At 35.5% G+C, this 22489-nt stretch overlaps 1 protein-coding gene across 2 annotated transcripts in view; it reads right to left on the bottom strand.

Annotated features, from left to right (window-relative positions):
- Positions 1-1504: 1504 nt before the first annotated feature.
- LOC138333053 (uncharacterized) overlaps positions 1505-22489 on the bottom strand; it is a 31720-nt gene continuing 10735 nt past the window's right edge. For both annotated transcript variants that reach the window (XM_069281161.1, XM_069281162.1), the window contains 4 exons: positions 5410-5500; positions 4890-5066; positions 4341-4505; positions 1505-3980 (listed from right to left, as the gene is read on the bottom strand). In XM_069281161.1, coding sequence (XP_069137262.1) covers positions 3772-3980; positions 4341-4505; positions 4890-5066; positions 5410-5500 — 642 coding nt within the window. In that variant the 3' untranslated portion in view covers positions 1505-3771. The remainder of the gene's footprint in view (positions 3981-4340; positions 4506-4889; positions 5067-5409; positions 5501-22489) is intronic.

Below are 22489 nucleotides of genomic sequence, written 5' to 3'. Positions count from 1 at the left end.
GCAAAGTTTATGAAATGCACTTTTTGCAAAATGACCGCCAAATCGTTCATTTATGAAAATTCGTGTATAAAAAATCTACAAAAATAGATGTGTTGACATATTGCTACAAATAGTGACAATTATTTTATTTTTTAAATCACAAATCACTAGTGTAATATCACATGAAGTGATTTTCCAATAAAGTCGTAGTTCGGGTATATGTCGGGACAAAATGGCTGCATCTGCTGGATTTTTGCAAAACATTTTGATGTTGTTGTAGTTATGTGATAAAAGTAATCTAAAGTGTTTATTCTTTCTATATTATGAATATCGTTTTCATTTTTGATCGCAAATGCCTTGTGAATGAATAGAACCAATGAAGGGAGGTAACTTTGCTTTTCATCAGCAGCTTTACAGAAAAAAATCTGCTGCTTACACAACCATATATACATGCACACTACACAAGCAAAAAAAAAGTTTTGTGAATATGAACCTAAACATATAAGTAAAAGTAATATGGATTAGAGAAGCTAAAGATAATACGAAATATTTGGAGAAATTATGAAATGAAGATGCTTGAATTGCATTTATTGCAATTACTTACTCAAATGTTGCAGACTTGCAGCCCATATTGTAAACCATTGTGTTTTAGTGTCTTTAAAAGTTATTTCGAAGATATTTTTGTATGTTTGTTTCCAATTTTCCATTTGAAAATTATATTTAATTTCCATTTTAATTCTGAAGTAATGATATTTTGTTTTGATTTTATCAAATTTCTATATATAATTTTATATATACACTGTAACTGTGGATGTGTCGCTGTGGTGAAAGGCGCAGCTATGTTTGGCTAGGCGATTGGGTGCCGTAGATCGTGAGTTCGAGGCCCGGAAAGGGCACGAGTCAATAAATTGTCATGCTTTGTTAGATTGTGTTTCTTTGATATTTTATATTTTATATTATATATATATATCCTTACATATCTTCTCGTGTTTTACAAGTATATGGATATCATATGGAATAAAATGTGTATTTACAATTCGTATCAGTTACACAAAAGAACATTTCAATACAAATAGAAATATTAATTAGAACACGTATAGAAGGTTATCTGCATCAGCTTTCCGTGTTGATGTTTAACATACATACAATAGTCTTCGATACACTCCAACTAAACGACCCATACATATTCTCACAGGTATCGCGGTGGAATCATTTGATTCCACGATAAGGCTCCCCATCTCAACAAAACATCATGTATAGACAAAAGAGTTCGAAAGGTGAAACAGCGCATCTTGTAATTACCAAGTGTATGTATTTATGGGTGTTTCCTACATTCATTTTTCATTTTAAGATACGGTTTTAATAAAATCGGCATATCTAGAAGGTTTGGAAACATTGGGAATATACCCTCAATATTTAGGCCAGTATAATTATAAATTATAGTATTTGTTTGAATATGATTTTTGTTATATATCAATATATATCAAGTTTTAATAGACACAGCCTTGGTGTGTGTGTTGTCAGATACAGCTGTATTATTTAGGTTGTTTCCTGTAGATATAGGAAGCTGTTTTCCTATTTATAGTGCTATCCTACTGAAGAGTACTGTCACGGAGAACAGATAGCCACCCCACAGATCCGCGATCGCTTGGCGCTAATTAGAAGCAGTAACTACATTGGTTTCGTGGTACAGTAAACAGACAATTGTCATACAAAGTTCAAACCATTGATTTTTTTTTTTGATTTTTTTTTAATAATCTTTAGGTCACAGGCAATTACAATTGGTCGAAACCCATTGGTTCCGCTCTGCTGGGGTGTTATTTAGAGAACTGCAATGAGCTAAATCCTGGTACTGGTGGTAGGTAGGTAATATCTTCAGTCGTTCCAGAAACATTTATTGTATGAAAACATCCATTTACATAAATACAACTCATTCATTCTGAAATAATTAAACGTCATTTCTTTATTTAATAATCAATATACAATAGGCACATCGTTAGAAATAAAGAATACAAAACTAAGTGATACTTAAATTTGCAATACTCTTATTGCATATACCCTGTACATATACATTGTATTTACAAGAATAAAACGACCTGTTATAAATATAAAGAAATGTCCATTACGACTTTATACATAGTTTTACTCAACTTAGACATTAGTCATATCTAGATGGCTTTCATCTAGATTTTTATAGACACAAAAATGTCCAAACCAAACATGTCTATTACAAATACATTATCAAGGTGATCGAATGGACTTGCGTTTGAAAAGTAAATTCCGCTTCATTAATTAGTTTCTTGTAAAAATTAAATGTAAATCAACGTGCCATGTGTAATTAATACAAGGTGTCGTTTATATTATAAGTTTGCATATAAAATAGGAGATATAGCACGTCATACGCACATCATCTGTAGCATCTTATCAAAAGATAACACCGCGAGACATATCGGGAGTTTTATCAAACTTTTGTGATGCAGAGAATGAAATAGCAGTTAATAAAAGACAAAAGAAAGTAACAAAATGTGTAAACCGTCATCACGCGCATGACATCATCTACAATGTGTAAACCATGAAACTTGCCGAGTGTCTCATGATAGATTACAAACAATGATCAACGTCATAGCTGGTATTAAAAACAAGTAATTTAATGTCTACAGACGTGTGTGTTCGTTATCCATACCAATAGAACGTGACATTATATTTATATATTTAAGGCTATGGTATCGGAACCAATAGACTGTAATAATATATTTTAGACTATGATATCCATTAAAAGTCATGTGACATTTTATCTGTTAAAACACAATATTCTAGTTCATGAAATTTCCAAAATATACCGTATGCATAATGAAAATTCTTAGACTAAATTTCCAAATTAAACGTGACGACGAACTGATTTGATAATAAAATGTGCACCTTTATTATCCGTATGTAGCCATAAAATACAAATACAATCTATCTCGCAGTTGATTGCGGTCTCTCATGCATCGTCAATCTCTCCCAAAAATAGTAGCGGTCACTCATGCACCGTCAATCTCTCCCACAAATCGTTGCAGTCCCTCGTGCACCGTCAGTCTCTCCCAGGGTTCATTGCAGTCTCTCGTTTATCCACTCTCTCCCCGCGTTCATTGCTATGTCTACATTCAAAATGTAATGTGGGGACAGCAACGCAATCAGGGAGGGATTGTCGTTCAACGTCAATCTCCCACAGTTCACTGCAGTCTATTGTTCACCGTCAATCATTGCAGTAATTCATGCATAATGAAATTAGGTAAAGTAACAAAAACTCTAGTAGAGATTGATAAAGACTCATGAGAAATGAAGGCATTTCATGGAATGAAACAAACAGCACTACACGAGATATGGAAAGAAGGAAAAAATACTTCACTCAGAAAATAAACGTTATCGTTAATAATTATACGACTTTCCATATGAAATATAAGGTACAGTAAACAAACTTTCGTTATTGGCTACTAAATCTCGTGTTTGTTATTTCGAAACAAGTTCGCGTAGATTAACATTCGTGGATTTTGTAAATGGATGGAAAATCCTTTCAATATGTATGGTGTATGTATTTAGAGATAAGCTTTAGAATTTACTCTGATCCAAAATTTGCGAAAGTTAACAACACGCGAAAGAAAGTAGGTTTACATTACTGAAGGGTTATCTGACTTGATACAAAAATACTGTCTAAAATAATCAAATCTATACAACTTGGCATATAAACTTTTATAGCACATCATACCATTGATTTATTTCAAAAGAATGATAGACGTTCATCCTAACGGTTTATACGATTTCACATATTGTGTACCAGGCACCGTCACACTTAAAGTCCCTTAGTTTCCCGAAACTATCATCATACGTTATACAGTCCTCACTTTCTGTCACTATAACTTCCGCTCTACTGTGAACCCATGACATCAGCTCACCATCCGGTAATCTCCACGTACCTTCAACATCCGCGTCTGATGCCGCCAAAAAATATCTCCCGGATTCTACAATAAGACATTGTGAATAAAACAATATCATTTTTATTGTCTTGAATTTAATAGTATTGGTCGCTAAAGACATGCTCCAGGACATTTGCAATATGGTGTTTAAACTGAATATTTTGCATTAATATTTTCTGATCACAATAATGTTGTGCTTCATTATGATATTTAACTAGCGCGCTTCATGGAATTTGCATCTGTCCAGTTGGCATTTATAATAGCTTTGAATGGCAACTGAAAGACGTTCAATGTTTAAATGTCTAACGGTAAGATATACCAACGAACACTTCAGGTCATATGTCTACTGATTACGAGATACCATGGAGAAAAGGTGTAAAAGTAAAGGAAAGCATAGCAACTTACCAATGACTGCGACGATTGTGTCGAATTTTTCCACACTTGTCATCCAGATCATTCGGCTTCCTCTGGTCTGACAGTACGCCTCCCCATCAGCGAAAGTTCGTTTCTGGTCCGTTACTAATAGGATACAATAGACACCGGCCACCATCTGGAAATCTGTTGGGCACACTGTAGAAAAGCGCATTTAGTTATAGCTCCATGAGCGAACATATTTACAGGTGTACATTGGGTAACTGATGTGATGGGTAAAGACTACTTACAAAATTCACATCATCTTAACAAATAGGTCACACAATACACTACCAATAATGTTATACAACTCATAATAAGACAGGTTTAACTAGCTTTGTGAAATTCATCAAATTTAGTATTGGGGATTATATAATAATAATTCGTTAATGTCAATTAATTAAAATTAATTAAAAATTCTTAGGTTTAATATGTTAAAGAACAATTTAAAAACCATCATCAGATATCCAGATAATTAACAATTAACTTCTTTATAAGGAATGCAGGATGGGTTCCAGTTAGAATTATCAAATCAATACTTACCTATTACACTTAAGTTCGAACTCGTCCACGTGCCATCAGCCTGACATGTGATATTAGGACTTCCGAAAATGATTGTTGTAAATGAAGCATTGGTTACGGCTTCATAGGTAATAGTAACACCCACGGATCGTAAATTAGACGTAAATGATGACGTAATCTCAGGTGGATCTGAACATTCTGCAAAAGGACAATTTTCACCACTGCTTGAACTAATGTCAAAAGGTGAGACGATGTCAAGGGAGACATCGGTAAGAAAAGGCTGTCAGTTAGGAAGAATAGAAAAGATAAAATCTCAAATAAAGCCAACTTTAACGGTCGAGTACCAGGTACAATTTTAATGTTCTACCGGATCGTCTTTCAGATTCATTAGACGATTCTATTCATGACGGATTAATATATCTAAACATGACAAGGTTTTAATTGAAATTGAAATTGAGCAAATGATGAAACATTTAACAGAAATATTGGATCATTTTGCATCATATGTAAGCTGGAAAATTCTATAATTGAGCGAACTTACCGGTAAACACACACACGACTGTCCCGGATGACAACTGCGTACACCTCTGTCCAGAAACACATGGGTTGTCTGAACAATTACCTGCAATGCTCTGCAAAAGATAGAAAGAACTTTATTTAAAAAGGTTGAAATCTGTTCATTAGGGGGTGGTTTTTTTTAACTACTGCCTGCTGTTTCTTTGATAAATTAAACACCTATAACTTCGAGATAAAATGTAGGACTCACTTCTGATAAAATCGCATATGTGTATTGTTAGCCAAGGTGATATTTTACATCCATGCTAAGATAATATCCACATATAAGGTTTTAGTAACATTGCAATTCAAATAAAGGACTAAAACTGAGATATTTTCATAATGCTGTTCGACAAATAATTCACATTAGCGAGTGATAAATCGCATCCTCTCTTCTCAATGGGTCGTTATATCCACCCTTAGACTATGTCTTATAAAATCTGCAGGCATTTCAGGGTAAATAATCAATATCATATATTTAAGGATTTACTTATAACAGTAACCAGACTGTAGTCTAGGCGGTTGATGATTGAGAGCACTATGTTTTAAGGATTTACTTATAGCAGTAACCAGACTGTAGTCTAGGCGGTTGATGATTGAGAGCACTATGTTTTAAGGATTTACTTATAACAGTAATTAGACTGTAGTCTAGGTGGTTGATAATTGAGAGCACTATATTTAAGGATTTACTTATAACTGTAACCAGACTGTAGTCTAGGCGGTTGATAATTGAGAACACTTTGCTTTAAGGATTTACTTATAACAGTATTCAGACTGTAGTCTAGGCGGTTGATAATTGAGAGCACTATATTTAAGGATTTACTTATAACTGTAACCAGACTGTAGTCTAGGCGGTTGATAATTGAGAACACTATGTTTTAAGGATTTACTTATAACAGTATTCAGACTGTAGTCTAGGCGGTTGATAATTGAGAGCACTATATTTAAGGATTTACTTATAACTGTAACCAGACTGTAGTCTAGGCGGTTGATAATTGAGAACACTATGTTTTAAGGATTTACTTATAACAGTATTCAGACTGTAGTCTAGGCGGTTGATAATTGAGAGCACTATGTTTTAAGGATTTACTTATAACAGTATTCAGACTGTAGTCTAGGCGGTTGATAATTGAGAACACTGTGTTTTAAGGATTTACTTATAACAGTATTCAGACTGTAGTCTAGGCGGTTGATAATTGAGAGCACTGGTTTTTTTATGTTTCATCTCCATGACATAAAAATATATTCAAGTTAATTCATTATTATTCACTAATTCCAAATCTATTGATGAAGTCGTTTTTCTATGAAACCATTGCCAATCAGAGTCGGCGTTACAAACGTCAGTTTTAATGTTATGAGATGATAATATAATTTTAAGCCAATGGCAATGCTCGTTACAAGCAAGCAAACACATTGGTTAGTTTCATCTAGCTACTATACTCATGGGTTTTTTTTTTTTTTTTTTTTTCCAAATGGTGGTTAACTTTTACTTCATTTGGTTTCATGATGTGGTAAATTGTATTTAAATCAAAATGGAAACCATGAAAATATATAAAATATTGTACATGTATTGTTAGATAATAGATACAAATTGCAATAGTACTGTGACATATTCTGTTTTTCTTTTTTGAGTCCCGATTAAAAAGACATACGCCATTCTTCAAAAAGAATAAACAAAAGAACATAACTTTAATTTGTTTAAGAATAATGTCTCTTTTTAAATTGGTATATTTTCGAGGTTATCTTGATATTTATTTAATTTTTTCCTGACATGTGTTACGAATAGTATCAACTGCATTCTAGAAATATTATTCAGATGTCGAAACAAGTTAACAGAAAAGACTATCACTGATTAAAGGCAAAACCCATCATTAGATACTTGTAAAAGAAGCAGACACATCAATGAAGGTTTTGTGGGCATGCATTGATGTGGAACATACATTAGATACCTACATCCAACGCGATATTCAGTGTACATTCCATACCAATATATATAAAACAATACATTATTTACATTTTGGTGAATATAAATTCAGTTAACTAAGATCTAAATATCATATTAGTTTATGCAGACAGCAGTAACCACCTGACATTCAAGCTTTTTTAATTCCCAACGGGCAGTTATGACGTCATGCATAATAGACGTCATTAGTCGTGTCCTCAATTATTATTACGCAGATTCAATTAGTTATTGTATAGTGGCTATGTAAGTGATGGTATTTCCAATTGCTCGGGCCTGACACTATATAACCTTACCAACCAAAAAGGAAATTTATGAGAGACATATTGAAGACAAATAAATCATAGCGCGCTAACAATTTGCCTGCAATCCTGGGAGAATTATAGGACCATAAATCCCCCAAGAAGGCGATTTAATGATTGAATATCTATATAAGTAGAGTAAATGGCGACAACGGCAATGGGTATGTACTAGTTTATTTTATCATTCTTGCCTATCATTAATCGTTACCTTTTATTTGTCGTTTTCAGTTATATTAGTATTAAGTACATGCCATTAATGAAATGTTTCTACCTGATAATCAAACGTGGGTGTGACAGGAAATTGAATATGTTCTTTATATTGTTAATTGCTAATTTCCATGCTCGTTTCTATTTCCTTCTTTTACCATGTGCACCTATGAGATCGATCTGATGTAAAACCCAATCATGTGATCGATCTGTTTCCGAGGTAGTTACACTACATCAACTCCATTGACAGTATTCATTTTAATTAAGGATTAAAGTATATTTCTGGTAATTCTATCGAAGGATAACGTTGACTAGGACATCGATATTTGGAATGGAAGCGGTGCATGAAACATACATCGATACTCAATCTATCGAGGAATAACATTGAGTAGCATTTGGTTGAAATCGACGGGGTCTATACTATCAACATTGACTGTAAACATCTTACATATATTACCTTATCAGCTGATCTTTAATCCACTATCAATATTCTATCTGTATAAATGCACCAGAGCAAACAGATTTAAGCAGACACACGTCAACCTAATTTGATTTAAAACACGGTTACGTAATCGTGTTTATTCGAACCAGCATTCGTACAATGAAGGCAGTATAATCAATTTGCGTTTCCGTTCATGCAACGAAACTCGACCGTGGTTTGGATTGATTTGAAACCATTGAATAATCATAATGAGAATAACCTCCTACGTTATATCAAACTCAAATTAAATGATCCGCGTAATTATCTGCATCTTGTTGATCTTCTATCACCAACGTATGTCAGAACAGGACGATGTATTTTTATGTGAAAGATTTTGTAATGAAAAGGGAACAAAGTCACGGCCTGCTTCAAAGACATCATCCTCGATACTCCAGGGGTTACTATCACTGACGTTATTTCCACCCCTGGACTATCTCATAGTAAAACTGAAGGCAGTTCAGGAGATAACAAAAGACTAATCACGGGCCTTTGACGACTGCACAGAGAGAACAACGCCCAACTTCAAAGCAACACAGTCAACTACAGTTTACCGTTATACGATTTTGATGTACATCAAAGCACTTAATTACCTGTTCTGTTCTGTTGCTTCTAGTTTTATTATGAGATAATTCAGGGGTGGATATAACGACGATCAATATATTCAAAATTGTTTTTTTTATTCTTGAAATATCGTCTCGCGGATAATTCTACTCTACCTTTAAAAAGCAGTTTAAACTTGAACCATATTTAGTAAAGCTTGATTTCAAAGAACGTGTTACTATTAGTAAATTTAGAACCTCGAATTTGAAATTTCCTGTTGAAACTGAAAGATGGGCTGGTATACCACGTAATAACCGTATTTGTTTATTATGTAATAACGGCATTGGAGATGAATATTACTACTTATTTCAGTGTAGTAACGCAAGTGTAACTACTAATAGGCATAAATATATCCCACAATACCATTATACAAATCTAAGTTTACAAAAAATGGGAGGCATGTTTGAAATCTGTAATTGAACTCACAAGAATGAGTTATTTTCTTAAACAAATAGAACAGTTATGTATTTTAGATTGATCAAAAAGTACGGCGTACTTGTTATATACACATGCATTTCGATTTCTTGTATGTTATTACTTCTTATTATGTTGTGATTATATTTGTTATATGATATAACTTTGAATATACAATTGTATAACTACTACATGTATGTGTTCAATCTATTTATACTATGTATAAAGTATTAAGCGTTCAAGTTCAATTAAAGCTGAAAGTATGAACTTAAGTAAAATAGAAATATATTCAGTGGTTATGCAATTGTATTACACTGCTATGGCTACGCTAAAAGTCACTGATATGAATTATTAAGCATATACCATTATAATATTAAAATATTGATATGGTTGCTTGCTTATCCTACAATCAAACATAGCTAACGATGAATATTCATTATACTCTCCAATGTACGTAAAATATTTCATACACGAATATGTAAGCTTGAGTGTATTATGTTTATATTGTACTATCAATTACCCTGTCTGCTAGGTATGTTTTGTATAAATTGACCTCTTGTGGCACACATAAATTAAACTTTTTGAAACAATCTATTTTTAGTAACAGTGACCTTTATAATTGATCTTTTGACCCCAAGCGTTTGAAGGTAGCGCAGTTGTAGTACATAGGCTTAGCTATGATGAATTTTATACAACTGCTAAGTGACGATTGTGATACAGAAACATGCATTAATCATCTTATAAAAACATATAATTCATGCATACATGAGAAAGAAAAACACTACCTTGTCACTTGTATGCATACGAGTAGTTATTTGTATGATGAATCGAAAATTTTATCCTAAAATTATCCTAAATTTTGCTATTTAAGAACATAATGATACCTATATTGAGGTGAAAAACCATTCAGATTCAAAATTTATACCTGTAGTCAGAGGGCTGAATAGTGCTACCAACTATTCATGTTTAGACATTATGATGAAGCCATTGTGTAAAAGTGAAAACAGTTATAGCAAAGATGATTTGTGTCTATACACTAGCATCCTACAGGATCTAAGTAAAGCAGCTGTCAATTATTGCTTGAATATGAAAATGCAAGCTAATGATTCACGCTTTAGTAATGGTTTCATACTGAAAACTTTAGAAATTGTTTTTATTTTTATTTTTATAAAGGCTATTTTCCCAACACATCAAATGTACAGCAAAGGAAACTCTTACTTATGACACTCTGGTTTTTGGTTTTAAGAGATTTGGAGGAAACTCATTACTAAAAGTGCACGAAATACAGGACAAAGTATAATACAATAAAACATCGATTTTGCTTCTACGCATTGGTGAAACATTCTACTGTTCCGTGGGTAACTTATTTGGATTCCTAACCGTGAGTTGAACACCGAGCAAATATTTATCACATACGCACCCCTAGACGACATTTTGTAAATTTGCAGTATCGCACTACCCAGAAATTTTGAAGTTAATTGTAAAACATTTCTTACATGTGCTTGAATCCAGATTTTCTCTTAAAATTCCACAAATAGATGCATTCAGATTTAATTTCGTGATTTGTTAACTTGACAGCAGTGCCTATACAAAAATATAGTTCTTGGAGCATGCCGGGACCGGCTCTGTGTTTCAGGTTCGAGTACCCAAATTTGAACACCTCCTATATATGGCTTAATTATTAAATGTTTTTAGTTTTTAGTTAATTCAAGTAAAATAACTGTTACTTGTTTTAATATACATAATATACATGGTGTTTTAGGGCTGTCGCACGACGTCATTTTTCTTTTTTCACAATTTCATTATTTTCATGTTTTAAATAGAGATAATAAACAGCGGGAGAGAAAATGACATATGAATATAATATTGTAACAGCTAATATTCAGCACCATAATCTGTATTCCTAACAGTTTCGATTGTAAACATTCAGTATCGCCTATTGAAAAGTGTTTCAAATTTGGTAGCATTATGTTACTTCTCCGTGGCTAACATTTTAGTTACGGCTTGATAACCTCGTGATCGTGGAGGGTTAATGCTAGGCTACTGTAGTGTTGTGGCTTTTATGCTTAGATGCTCCTAACCTAGTGTTCAGTTGGACGTATAGATAGCAACAACTATCGAAATTTAATATTTTTTTTCTATCAGGTAAGTAGATTAATCTACAATTTTGTTCTCAATCATATTGGCTAGGTTTCATCTCTACTGTACCGTGGGCTAAACTTAGGCGGCGAACCCGTGACGATAGAGCCAATTTTCATAAACACACATACAACCTGTTTCTAAAATATTAGCATGATACTTCGACTGCAATGGAGATTTCCCTGAAATGTCTGTTGTACGAAAATGGAATTGCCCTTGTGAGTAGTTCCGGCTAGCTGGACGAGAAGCATTGGTATCACAAACATAACAAACAGAACATGTTAAAAGATAACATAAGTATGTGATGGAATTACTACTGAGCTATAGTGTAAGGCTACAGACGACCAGAATTATCTCAGATTTTATTCCAGTTATAGTAAGAATAAGTACTAAAGTAAACTAGAAGTATTACTAATGATTACAAAAAACAAATGCAAGATACCTGTCTTGGTTAGTTGAAACAAAAAATTCAAAATCACAATGATATCCGATTGTGGTGATAGATCGTGGTATAAGAAAACGTATGGAAAAGGGTCCTTTCACATCCCTTGTACCTAAACTACGATATCTACCACAGGAAATCAATAACATATACATGAAGTGAAAAAAGACAGCATTTTCAGAACAACCACGTATTTGCCTTCTTTCAAAAGAGTTTGTGATTAACTAGGCCAAAACTTTACGAATATCAATATCATTAAGTATTATATTAATGACTTTTCATCGTGTAGTATTTCCAGTGAATGATGAAATTTCCAATACCTATGGAATAAATGATGCTTAATTAACTCATTCGTCAGCTAATGAACTCCGGTATATGCATTTCTATAGAATACTTGTCATTAAAACGTCAAGCTTTTTGCCATTAATGTTAAAGTTATTGGCATTAACTAGTTTGTATCCTAGCTTTGTTTTAATAACTTGGCGAGTTAACAGAGTATATTACCTGTCATGTCACACGTTACATTCATTTATTTTGTAATACCCTTGTCTCGCTTGATTGAGCTAGAGGCATTACATTATTTAATGGACGCGGAATAACCACACACTAACCATGAAATTCCTATTTAAAAGCTTGCCATAATAGGATTGTGATATTATGGATAGTTTAAAATTGATCTAGACATTTGCATATTATTAGTTCTAATTAGAGGCTATTTTCAAATATTAATCGTCACTTAATTAACCTTACGATCACTGGCAATTCCTAGTACATGTGTAGGAACTATGCACGCTACAATATCGCTATTTTTTAAGGGCGATATTATACACTTATCGACTTATTTCCATGTGGATACGATGGGTTATCAACCCGAGTAAGTGATATAACCCGAGGAAGGAGGCCAATTGTTATATCACTTTCAAGGATTGATACGGCAAAAAAACATGTCTGTTTAGGGTTACCCGACAGACCCCAATTTTTACCCCCGACCCTAATTTTTTCCACTTTGCTACGATTTTTGTTAAATAAAGTCGGAATTTCGATCTCAGGCTCCGGTTCCGGCTTCATTTTAGAGTGAAAGACATTAAAAAAATTCCTCCCGACCGATCCTTTTTTTTTGCCAATGTAACATTAAACATATATATCTTTTTTGGCCTTAATCACGAAACATTATTAAAGATGCTCCACCGGCGACAGAGCATAAATGATACTCATCATTTGAGCAATAATTAGTTTTTAATCGTGTTTATGTATGTCTAATTAACATAAAAAGTAATTTAAAACAATATGTTTTGCTTTCGGTGCAAGCGCAATTCAGTACTGCATTCCATATAGGACATAGTGCCACGGAATTTTTTCGGGATGCAATTAATTATTTTTGATATTTTTATCTTGAAGTAAAATTAGAAGCTCAAACTTTTCAATGGTGGTATTAGTGTAAAGTGAGTAACTTTTGTAACCGAAGAAAAATACTAAATCGTATGATCTTGTTTTTGAAAGGGAAAAATACCATTTGTCAGCGGTGGAGCATCTTTAACGAATTCCAGAAAACACAGAACATATTCTGGTGACTGTAACATAACTGTCGAATGTTGGAGGGGTGACCAGAGTATTACTGACGGGTCCTAGAGGGACGGAACAGTTGTATGGTGACAATCACTAACATGTCCTAGAAGGAGAGCACAGCTGTATGATGAAAACCACTGACAAGTCCTAGAAGGAAAGAACAGTTGTAAGATGAAAATCACTAACAAGTCCTAGAAGGACACAGTTGTATGTTGACAATCCCTGACAAGTCCTAAAAGGACGGAACAGTTGTATGGTGACAATCACTGACAAGTCCTAGAAGGACAGAACAGTTGTATGATGAAAATCACTGACAAGTCCTACAATCACTGAAGGACAGATCGAGTGTATGGTGACCATAACTTACCACAGGGACATGGCACGATGTTTTAACCAACAGTATTTATATATATATTATAGTATCATGGGTATGAGCTCGAGGGTACAGAAAAACGGGCCAACTTTTTAAAATTTGTTTTTAATAAACGGTCTCTTTACTACAGTGATGCATATCTTACCTTAAAGAGAAATAATTTATCTTTCTAATGAGTGTTTGATAAAAAAAATAGCCAAGTATTAATGATATACCCTAGATAACCATAGAATCACTTAATGGCTTCAACGAGAACATTATCTGAAATTCTTATTCTATTTTTAAATATTTAGAGCTTTTCACCTATGTAAAAAAGACCTATTGTTTTGTCCTGTTTATTATTATTTTTCTGTACAAAGAGTATACAAACGATCTACGAAATGGTAAGAGGTATGCTAATGAACATGTAACCGAATTGTAGGGTATATTTTGAAAGTGTGACAGCAGCATTTTTACATCGGTCGAAAATCCAATATGGCCACTATGGCCTCACAGTGTTGGAGGGGTGACCAGAGTATTACTGAAGGGTCCTAGAGGGACGGAACAGTTGTATGGTGACAATCACTGACAAGTCCTAGAAGGACAGAACAGTTGTATGATGAAAATCACCGACAAGTCCTAGAAGGACAGAACAGCTGTTTGGTGACAATCACTGACAAGTCCTAGAAGGACAGCACAGCTGTATGGTGACAATCACTAACATGTCCTAGAAGGACAGCACAGCTGTATGGTGGCAATCACTGACAAGTCCTAGAAGGAAAGAACAGTTGTATGATGAAAACCACTGACAAGTCCTAGAAGGAAAGAACAGTTGTATGATGAAAATCATTGACAAGTCCTAGAAGGACACAGCTGTATGGTGACAATCACTGACAAGTCCTAGAAGGACAGAACAGCTGTATGGTGACAATCACTTAAAATTCCTCCCGACCGACCCTATTTTTTTGCAAATGTAACACTAAACATATATATCTTTTTTGGCCTTAATCAAGAATCATTATTAACGAATTCCAGAAAACACAGAACATATTCTGGTGACTGTAACATAACTGTCGAATGTTGGAGGGGTGACCAGAGTATTACTGACGGGTCTTAGAGGGACGGAACAGTTGTATGGTGACAATCACTGACAAGTCCTAGAAGGACAGAACAGTTGTATGATGAAAATCACTGACAAGTCCTACATTCACTGAAGGACAGATCGAGTGTATGGTGACCATTACTTACCACAGGGACATGGCACGATGTTTTAACTAACAGTATTTATATATATATTATAGTATCATGGGTATGAGCTCGAGGGTACAGAAAAACGGGCCAACTTTTTAAAATTTGTTTTTAATAAACGGTCTCTTTACTACAGTGATGCATATCTTACCTTAAAGAGAAATAATTTATCTTTCTAATGAGTGTTTGATAAAAAAAATAGCCAAGTATTAATGATATACCCTAGATAACCATAGAATCACTTAATGGCTTCAACGAGAACATTATCTGAAATTCTTATTCTATTTTTAAATATTTAGAGCTTTTCACCTATGTAAAAAAGACCTATTGTTTTGTCCTGTTTATTATTATTTTTCTGTACAGAGAGTATACAAACGATCTACGAAATGGTAAGAGGTATGCTAATGAACACGAACCGTATTGTAGGGTATATTTGGAAAGTGTGACAACAACATTTTTACATCGGTCGAAAATCAAATATGGCCACTATGGCCTCACAGTGTTGGAGGGGTGACCAGAGTATTACTGAAGGGTCCTAGATGGACGTAACAGTTGTATGGTGACAATCACTGACAAGTCCTAGAAGGACAGAACAGCTGTATGGTGATAATCACTGACAAGTCCTAGAAGGAAAGAACAGCTGTATGATGACAATCACAAACATGTCCTAGAAGGACAGAACAGCTGTATGGTGACAATCATTAACATGTCCTAGAAGGACAGAACAGCTGTATGGTGACAATCACTAACATGTCCTAGAAGGAGAGCACAGCTGTATGATGAAAACCACTGACAAGTCCTAGAAGGAAAGAACAGTTGTAAGATGAAAATCACTAACAAGTCCTAGAAGGACACAGTTGTATGTTGACAATCCCTGACAAGTCCTAGAAGGACAGAACAGCTGTATGGTGACAATCACTGACAAGTCCTAGAAGGACAGAACAGTTGTATGATGAAAATCACTGACAAGTCCTACATTCACTGAAGGACAGATCGAGTGTATGGTGACCATTACTTACCACAGGGACATGGCACGATGTTTTAACTAACAGTATTTATATATATATTATAGTATCATGGGTATGAGCTCGAGGGTACAGAAAAACGGGCCAACTTTTTAAAATTTGTTTTTAATAAACGGTCTCTTTACTACAGTGATGCATATCTTACCTTAAAGAGAAATAATTTATCTTTCTAATGAGTGTTTGATAAAAAAAATAGCCAAGTATTAATGATATACCCTAGATAACCATAGAATCACTTAATGGCTTCAACGAGAACATTATCTGAAATTCTTATTCTATTTTTAAATATTTAGAGCTTTTCACCTATGTAAAAAAGACCTATTGTTTTGTCCTGTTTATTATTATTTTTCTGTACAGAGAGTATACAAACGATCTACGAAATGGTAAGAGGTATGCTAATGAACACGAACCGTATTGTAGGGTATATTTGGAAAGTGTGACAACAACATTTTTACATCGGTCGAAAATCAAATATGGCCACTATGGCCTCACAGTGTTGGAGGGGTGACCAGAGTATTACTGAAGGGTCCTAGATGGACGTAACAGTTGTATGGTGACAATCACTGACAAGTCCTAGAAGGACAGAACAGCTGTATGGTGATAATCACTGACAAGTCCTAGAAGGAAAGAACAGCTGTATGATGACAATCACAAACATGTCCTAGAAGGACAGAACAGCTGTATGGTGACAATCATTAACATGTCCTAGAAGGACAGAACAGCTGTATGGTGACAATCACTAACATGTCCTAGAAGGAGAGCACAGCTGTATGATGAAAACCACTGACAAGTCCTAGAAGGAAAGAACAGTTGTAAGATGAAAATCACTAACAAGTCCTAGAAGGACACAGTTGTATGTTGACAATCCCTGACAAGTCCTAGAAGGACAGAACAGCTGTATGGTGACAATCACTGACAAGTCCTAGAAGGACAGAACAGTTGTATGATGAAAATCACTGACAAGTCCTACATTCACTGAAGGACAGATCGAGTGTATGGTGACCATTACTTACCACAGGGACATGGCACGATGTTTTAACTAACAGTATTTATATATATATTATATAGTATCATGGGTATGAGCTCGAGGGTACAGAAAAACGGGCCAACTTTTTAAAATTTGTTTTTAATAAACGGTCTCTTTACTACAGTGATGCATATCTTACCTTAAAGAGAAATAATTTATCTTTCTAATGAGTGTTTGATAAAAAAAAATAGCCAAGTATTAATGATATACCCTAGATAACCATAGAATCACTTAATGGCTTCAACGAGAACATTATCTGAAATTCTTATTCTATTTTTAAATATTTAGAGCTTTTCACCTATGTAAAAAAGACCTATTGTTTTGTCCTGTTTATTATTATTTTTCTGTACAGAGAGTATACAAACGATCTACGAAATGGTAAGAGGTATGCTAATGAACACGAACCGTATTGTAGGGTATATTTGGAAAGTGTGACAACAACATTTTTACATCGGTCGAAAATCCAATATGGCCACTATGGCCTCATAGTGTTGGAGGGGTGACCAGAGTATTACTGAAGGGTCCTAGAGGGACGGAACAGTTGTATGGTGACAATCACTGACAAGTCCTAGAAGGACAGAACAGCTGTATGGTGACAATCACTGACAAGTCCTAGAAGGACAGAACAGCTGTATGGTGACAATCACTAACATGTCCTAGAAGGACAGAACAGCTGTATGGTGACAATCACTAACATGTCCTAGAAGGACAGAACAGCTGTATGGTGACAATCACTAACATGTCCTAGAAGGAAAGAACAGTTGTATGATGAAAAATCACTGACAAGTCCTAGAAGGACAGAACAGCTGTATGGTGACAATCACTAACAAGTCCTAGAAGGACAGAACAGTTGTATGGTGACAATCACTGACAAGTCCTAGAAGGACAGAACAGCTGTATGGTGACAATCATTAACATGTCCTAGAAGGACAGAACAGTTGTATGGTGACAATCACTAACATGAAGTCTAGAAGGTCAAAACAGCTGTATCCTAGAAGGACAGAAACAGATGAAAATCACTGTATGAAGGACAGAACGCTGTTATAGTTGACAATCACTAACATACAAGACATGTCCTAGAAGGACAGAACAGCTGTATGGTGACAATCACGTAACATGTCCTAGAAGGACAGAAACAGACATGATCACGTACAATGCCTAGAAGGACGAGTCCTAAAAGGACGATTTATGGTGACCATTATTTACCACAGGGACATGGCACGATTATTTAACCAACAGTATTTATATATATATTATAGTATCATGGCTATGAGCTCGAGGGTACAGAAAAACAGGCCAACTTTTTAAAATTTGTTTTTAATAAACGGTCTCTTTACTACAGTGATTCTATTTTTAAATATCTAAAGCTTTTCATCTATGTAAAAAAGACCTATTGTTTTGTCCTGTTTATTATTATTTTTCTGTACAAAGAGTATACAAACGATCTACGAAATGGTAAGAGGTATGCTAATGAACATGTAACCGTATTGTAGGGTATATTTGGAAAGTGTGACAGCAGCATTTTTACATCGGTCGAAAATCCAATATGGCCACTATGGCCTCATAGTGTTGGAGGGGTGACCAGAGTATTACTGAAGGGTCCTAGAGGGACGGAACAGTTGTATGGTGACAATCACTGACAAGTCCTAGAAGGACAGAACAGTTGTATGATGAAAATCACTGACAAGTCCTAGAAGGACAGAACAGCTGTATGGTGACAATCACTGACAAGTCCTAGAAGGACAGCACAGCTGTATGGTGACAATCACTGACAAGTCCTAGAAGGACAGAACAGCTGTATGGTGACAATCATTAACATGTCCTAGAAGGACAGAACAGCTGTATGGTGACAATCACTAACATGTCCTAGAAGGACAGAACAGCTGTATGGTGACAATCACTAACATGTCCTAGAAGGACAGAACAGCTGTATGGTGACAATCACTAACATGTCCTAGAAGGACAGAACAGTTGTATGGTGACAATCACGTACAAGTCCTAGAAGGACAGAACAGCTGTATGGTGACAATCACTAAACAGGTCCCTAGAAGGACAGGATGGTGACAGTCCTAACAGTTGTAACGGTGGAAGGATAGAAACAGTTGTATGGTCACAAACAAGTCCTAGACAAACAGCTGTATGGTGACAAATCATTAACATGTCCTAGAAGGACAGAACAGCTGTATGGTGACAATCACTGAACAAGTCCTAGAAGGACAGAACAGCTGTATGGTGACAATCACTTACAATGTCCTAGAAGGACAGAACAGCTGTATGGTGACAATCATTAACATGTCCTAGAAGGACATGCTTAGGTGACCAATCACTAACATGACCTAGAAGGAAGCAACAGTGTATGATGAAAAATCACTGACAAGTCCTAGAAGGAACAGAACAGCTTTGTATGGTGACAATCACTACAAGTCCTAGAAGGACAGAACAGTCTGTATGTTGACAATCCTGACAAGTCACTAGAAGGACAGAACATGTATGGTGACAATCACTGACAAGTCCTAGAAGGACAAGAACAGTTGTATGATGACAAATCACTGACAAGTCCCTACAACTGAAGACAGATCGAGTGTAAATGGTGACCATTACTTACCACAGGGACATGGCACGATGTTTTAACCAACAGTATTTATATATATATTATAGTATCATGGCTATGAGCTCGAGGGTACAGAAAAACAGGCCAACTTTTTAAAATTTGTTTTTAATAAACGGTCTCTTTACTACAGTGATTCTATTTTTAAATATCTAAAGCTTTTCATCTATGTAAAAAAGACCTATTGTTTTGTCCTGTTTATTATTATTTTTCTGTACAAAGAGTATACAAACGATCTACGAAATGGTAAGAGGTATGCTAATGAACATGTAACCGTATTGTAGGGTATATTTGGAAAGTGTGACAGCAGCATTTTTACATCGGTCGAAAATCCAATATGGCCACTATGGCCTCATAGTGTTGGAGGGGTGACCAGAGTATTACTGAAGGGTCCTAGAGGGACGGAACAGTTGTATGGTGACAATCACTAACATGTCCTAGAAGGACAGAACAGTTGTATGATGAAAATCACTGACAAGTCCTAGAAGGACAGAACAGCTGTATGGTGACAATCACTGACAAGTCCTAGAAGGACAGCACAGCTGTATGGTGACAATCACTGACAAGTCCTAGAAGGACAGAACAGCTGTATGATGAAAATCACTGACAAGTCCTAGAAGGACAGAACAGCTGTATGGTGACAATCACTGACAAGTCCTAGAAGGAAAGAACAGTTGTATGATGAAAAACACTGACAAGTCCTAGAAGGAAAGAACAGTTGTATGATGAAAATCACTGACAAGTGCTAGAAGGACAGAACAGCTGTATTGTGACAATCACTGACAAGTCCTAGAAGGACAGAACAGCTGTATGGTGACAATCACTGACAAGTCCTAGAAGGACAGAACAGCTGTATGGTGACAATCACTAACATGTCCTAGAAGGACAGAACAGCTGTATGGTGACAATCACTAACATGTCCTAGAAGGACAGAACAGTTGTATGGTGACAATCACTGACAAGTCCTAGAAGGACAGAACATCAGCTGTATGGTGACAATCACTAACATGTCCTAGAATGACAGAACAGCTGTATGGTGACAATCACTAACATGTCCTAGAAGGAAAGAACAGTTGTATGGTGACAATCACTGACAAGTCCTAGAAGGGCAGAACAGCTGTATGGTGACAATCACTGACATGTCCTAGAAGGAAAGAACAGTTGTATGATGAAAATCACTGACAAGTCCTAGAAGGAACCAGAACAGCAATTATATGAGTGACAATCACTGACATGTCCTAGAAGGAAAGAACAGTTGTATGGTGACAATCATTAACATGTCCTAGAAGGACAAGAAACAGTTGTATGGTGACAATCACGTACAAGTCCTAGAAGGACCAGAACAGCTGTATGGTGACAATCACGTACAAGTCCTAAAAGGACAGATCGAGTTTTTTGGTGACCATTATTTACCACAGGGACATGGCACGATTATTTAACCAACATATTTATATATATATTATAGTATCATGGCTATGAGCTCGAGGGTACAGAAAAACAGGCCAACTTTTTAAAATTTGTTTTTAATAAAACGGTCCTCTTTACTACAGTGATTCTATTTTTTAAATATCTAAAGCTTTTCATCTATGTAAAAAAGACCTATTGTTTTGTCCTGTTTATTATTATTTTTCTGTACAAAAGAGTATACAAACGATCTACGAAATGGTAAGAGGTATGCTAATGAACATGTAACCGTATTGTAGGGTATATTTGGAAAGTGTGACAGCAGCATTTTTTACATCGGTCGAAAATCCAATATGGCCACTATGGCCTCATAGTGTTGGAGGGGGTGACCAGAGTATTACTGAAGGGTCCTAGAGGGACGGAACAGTTGTATGGTGACAATCACTGACAAGTCCTAGAAGGACAGAACAGTTGTATGATGAAAATCACTGACAAGTCCTAGAAGGAAGAACAGCTGTATGGTGACAATCACTGACAAGTCCTAGAAGGACAGCACAGCTGTATGGTGACAATCACTGACACAAGTCCTAGAAGGACAGAACAGCTGTATGGATGACAACCACTGACAAGTCCTAGAAGGAAAGAACAGTTGTATGATGAAAATCACTGACAAGTCCTAGAAGGACAGAACAGCATGTATTGTGACAATCACTGACAAGTCCTAGAAGGACAGCACAGTTGTATGGTTAGACAATCACTGACAAGTCCTAGAAGGACAGAACAGCTGTATGGTGACAAATCATTAACAAGTCCTAGAAGGACAGAAACAGCTGTAAGGTGTGACCAATCACTGACATGTCCTAGAAGGACAGAACAGCTGTATGGTGACAATCACTAACATGTCCTAGAAGGACAGAACAGCTGTATGGTGACAATCACTAACATGTCCTAGAAGGACAGAACAGCTGTATGGTGACAATCACTAACATGTCCTAGAAGGACAGAACAGTTGTATGGTGACAATCACTAACTGACATGTCCTAGAAGGACAGACACACAGCTGTATGGTGACAATCACGTAACAAGTCCTAGAAGGAAAGAACAGTTGTATGGTGACAATCACTAGTGTCACAAGTCCTAGAAGGACAGAACAGCTGTATGATGACAATCACTGACAAGTCCTAGAAGGATCAGATCAGTTTTTGATGTGACCATCATTTACCAGTCCTACGAAGGACAGAATATTAGCATTATAGTATGTGGGTATGGTAGAAGGACAATAACTTTTTAC

The sequence above is a fragment of the Argopecten irradians genome, chromosome 10 (genome assembly GCF_041381155.1).
Source record: "Argopecten irradians isolate NY chromosome 10, Ai_NY, whole genome shotgun sequence".
Classification (NCBI taxonomy): Eukaryota; Metazoa; Mollusca; class Bivalvia; order Pectinida; family Pectinidae; genus Argopecten; species Argopecten irradians.
This window is presented reverse-complemented; position numbering and strand designations above follow the sequence as displayed.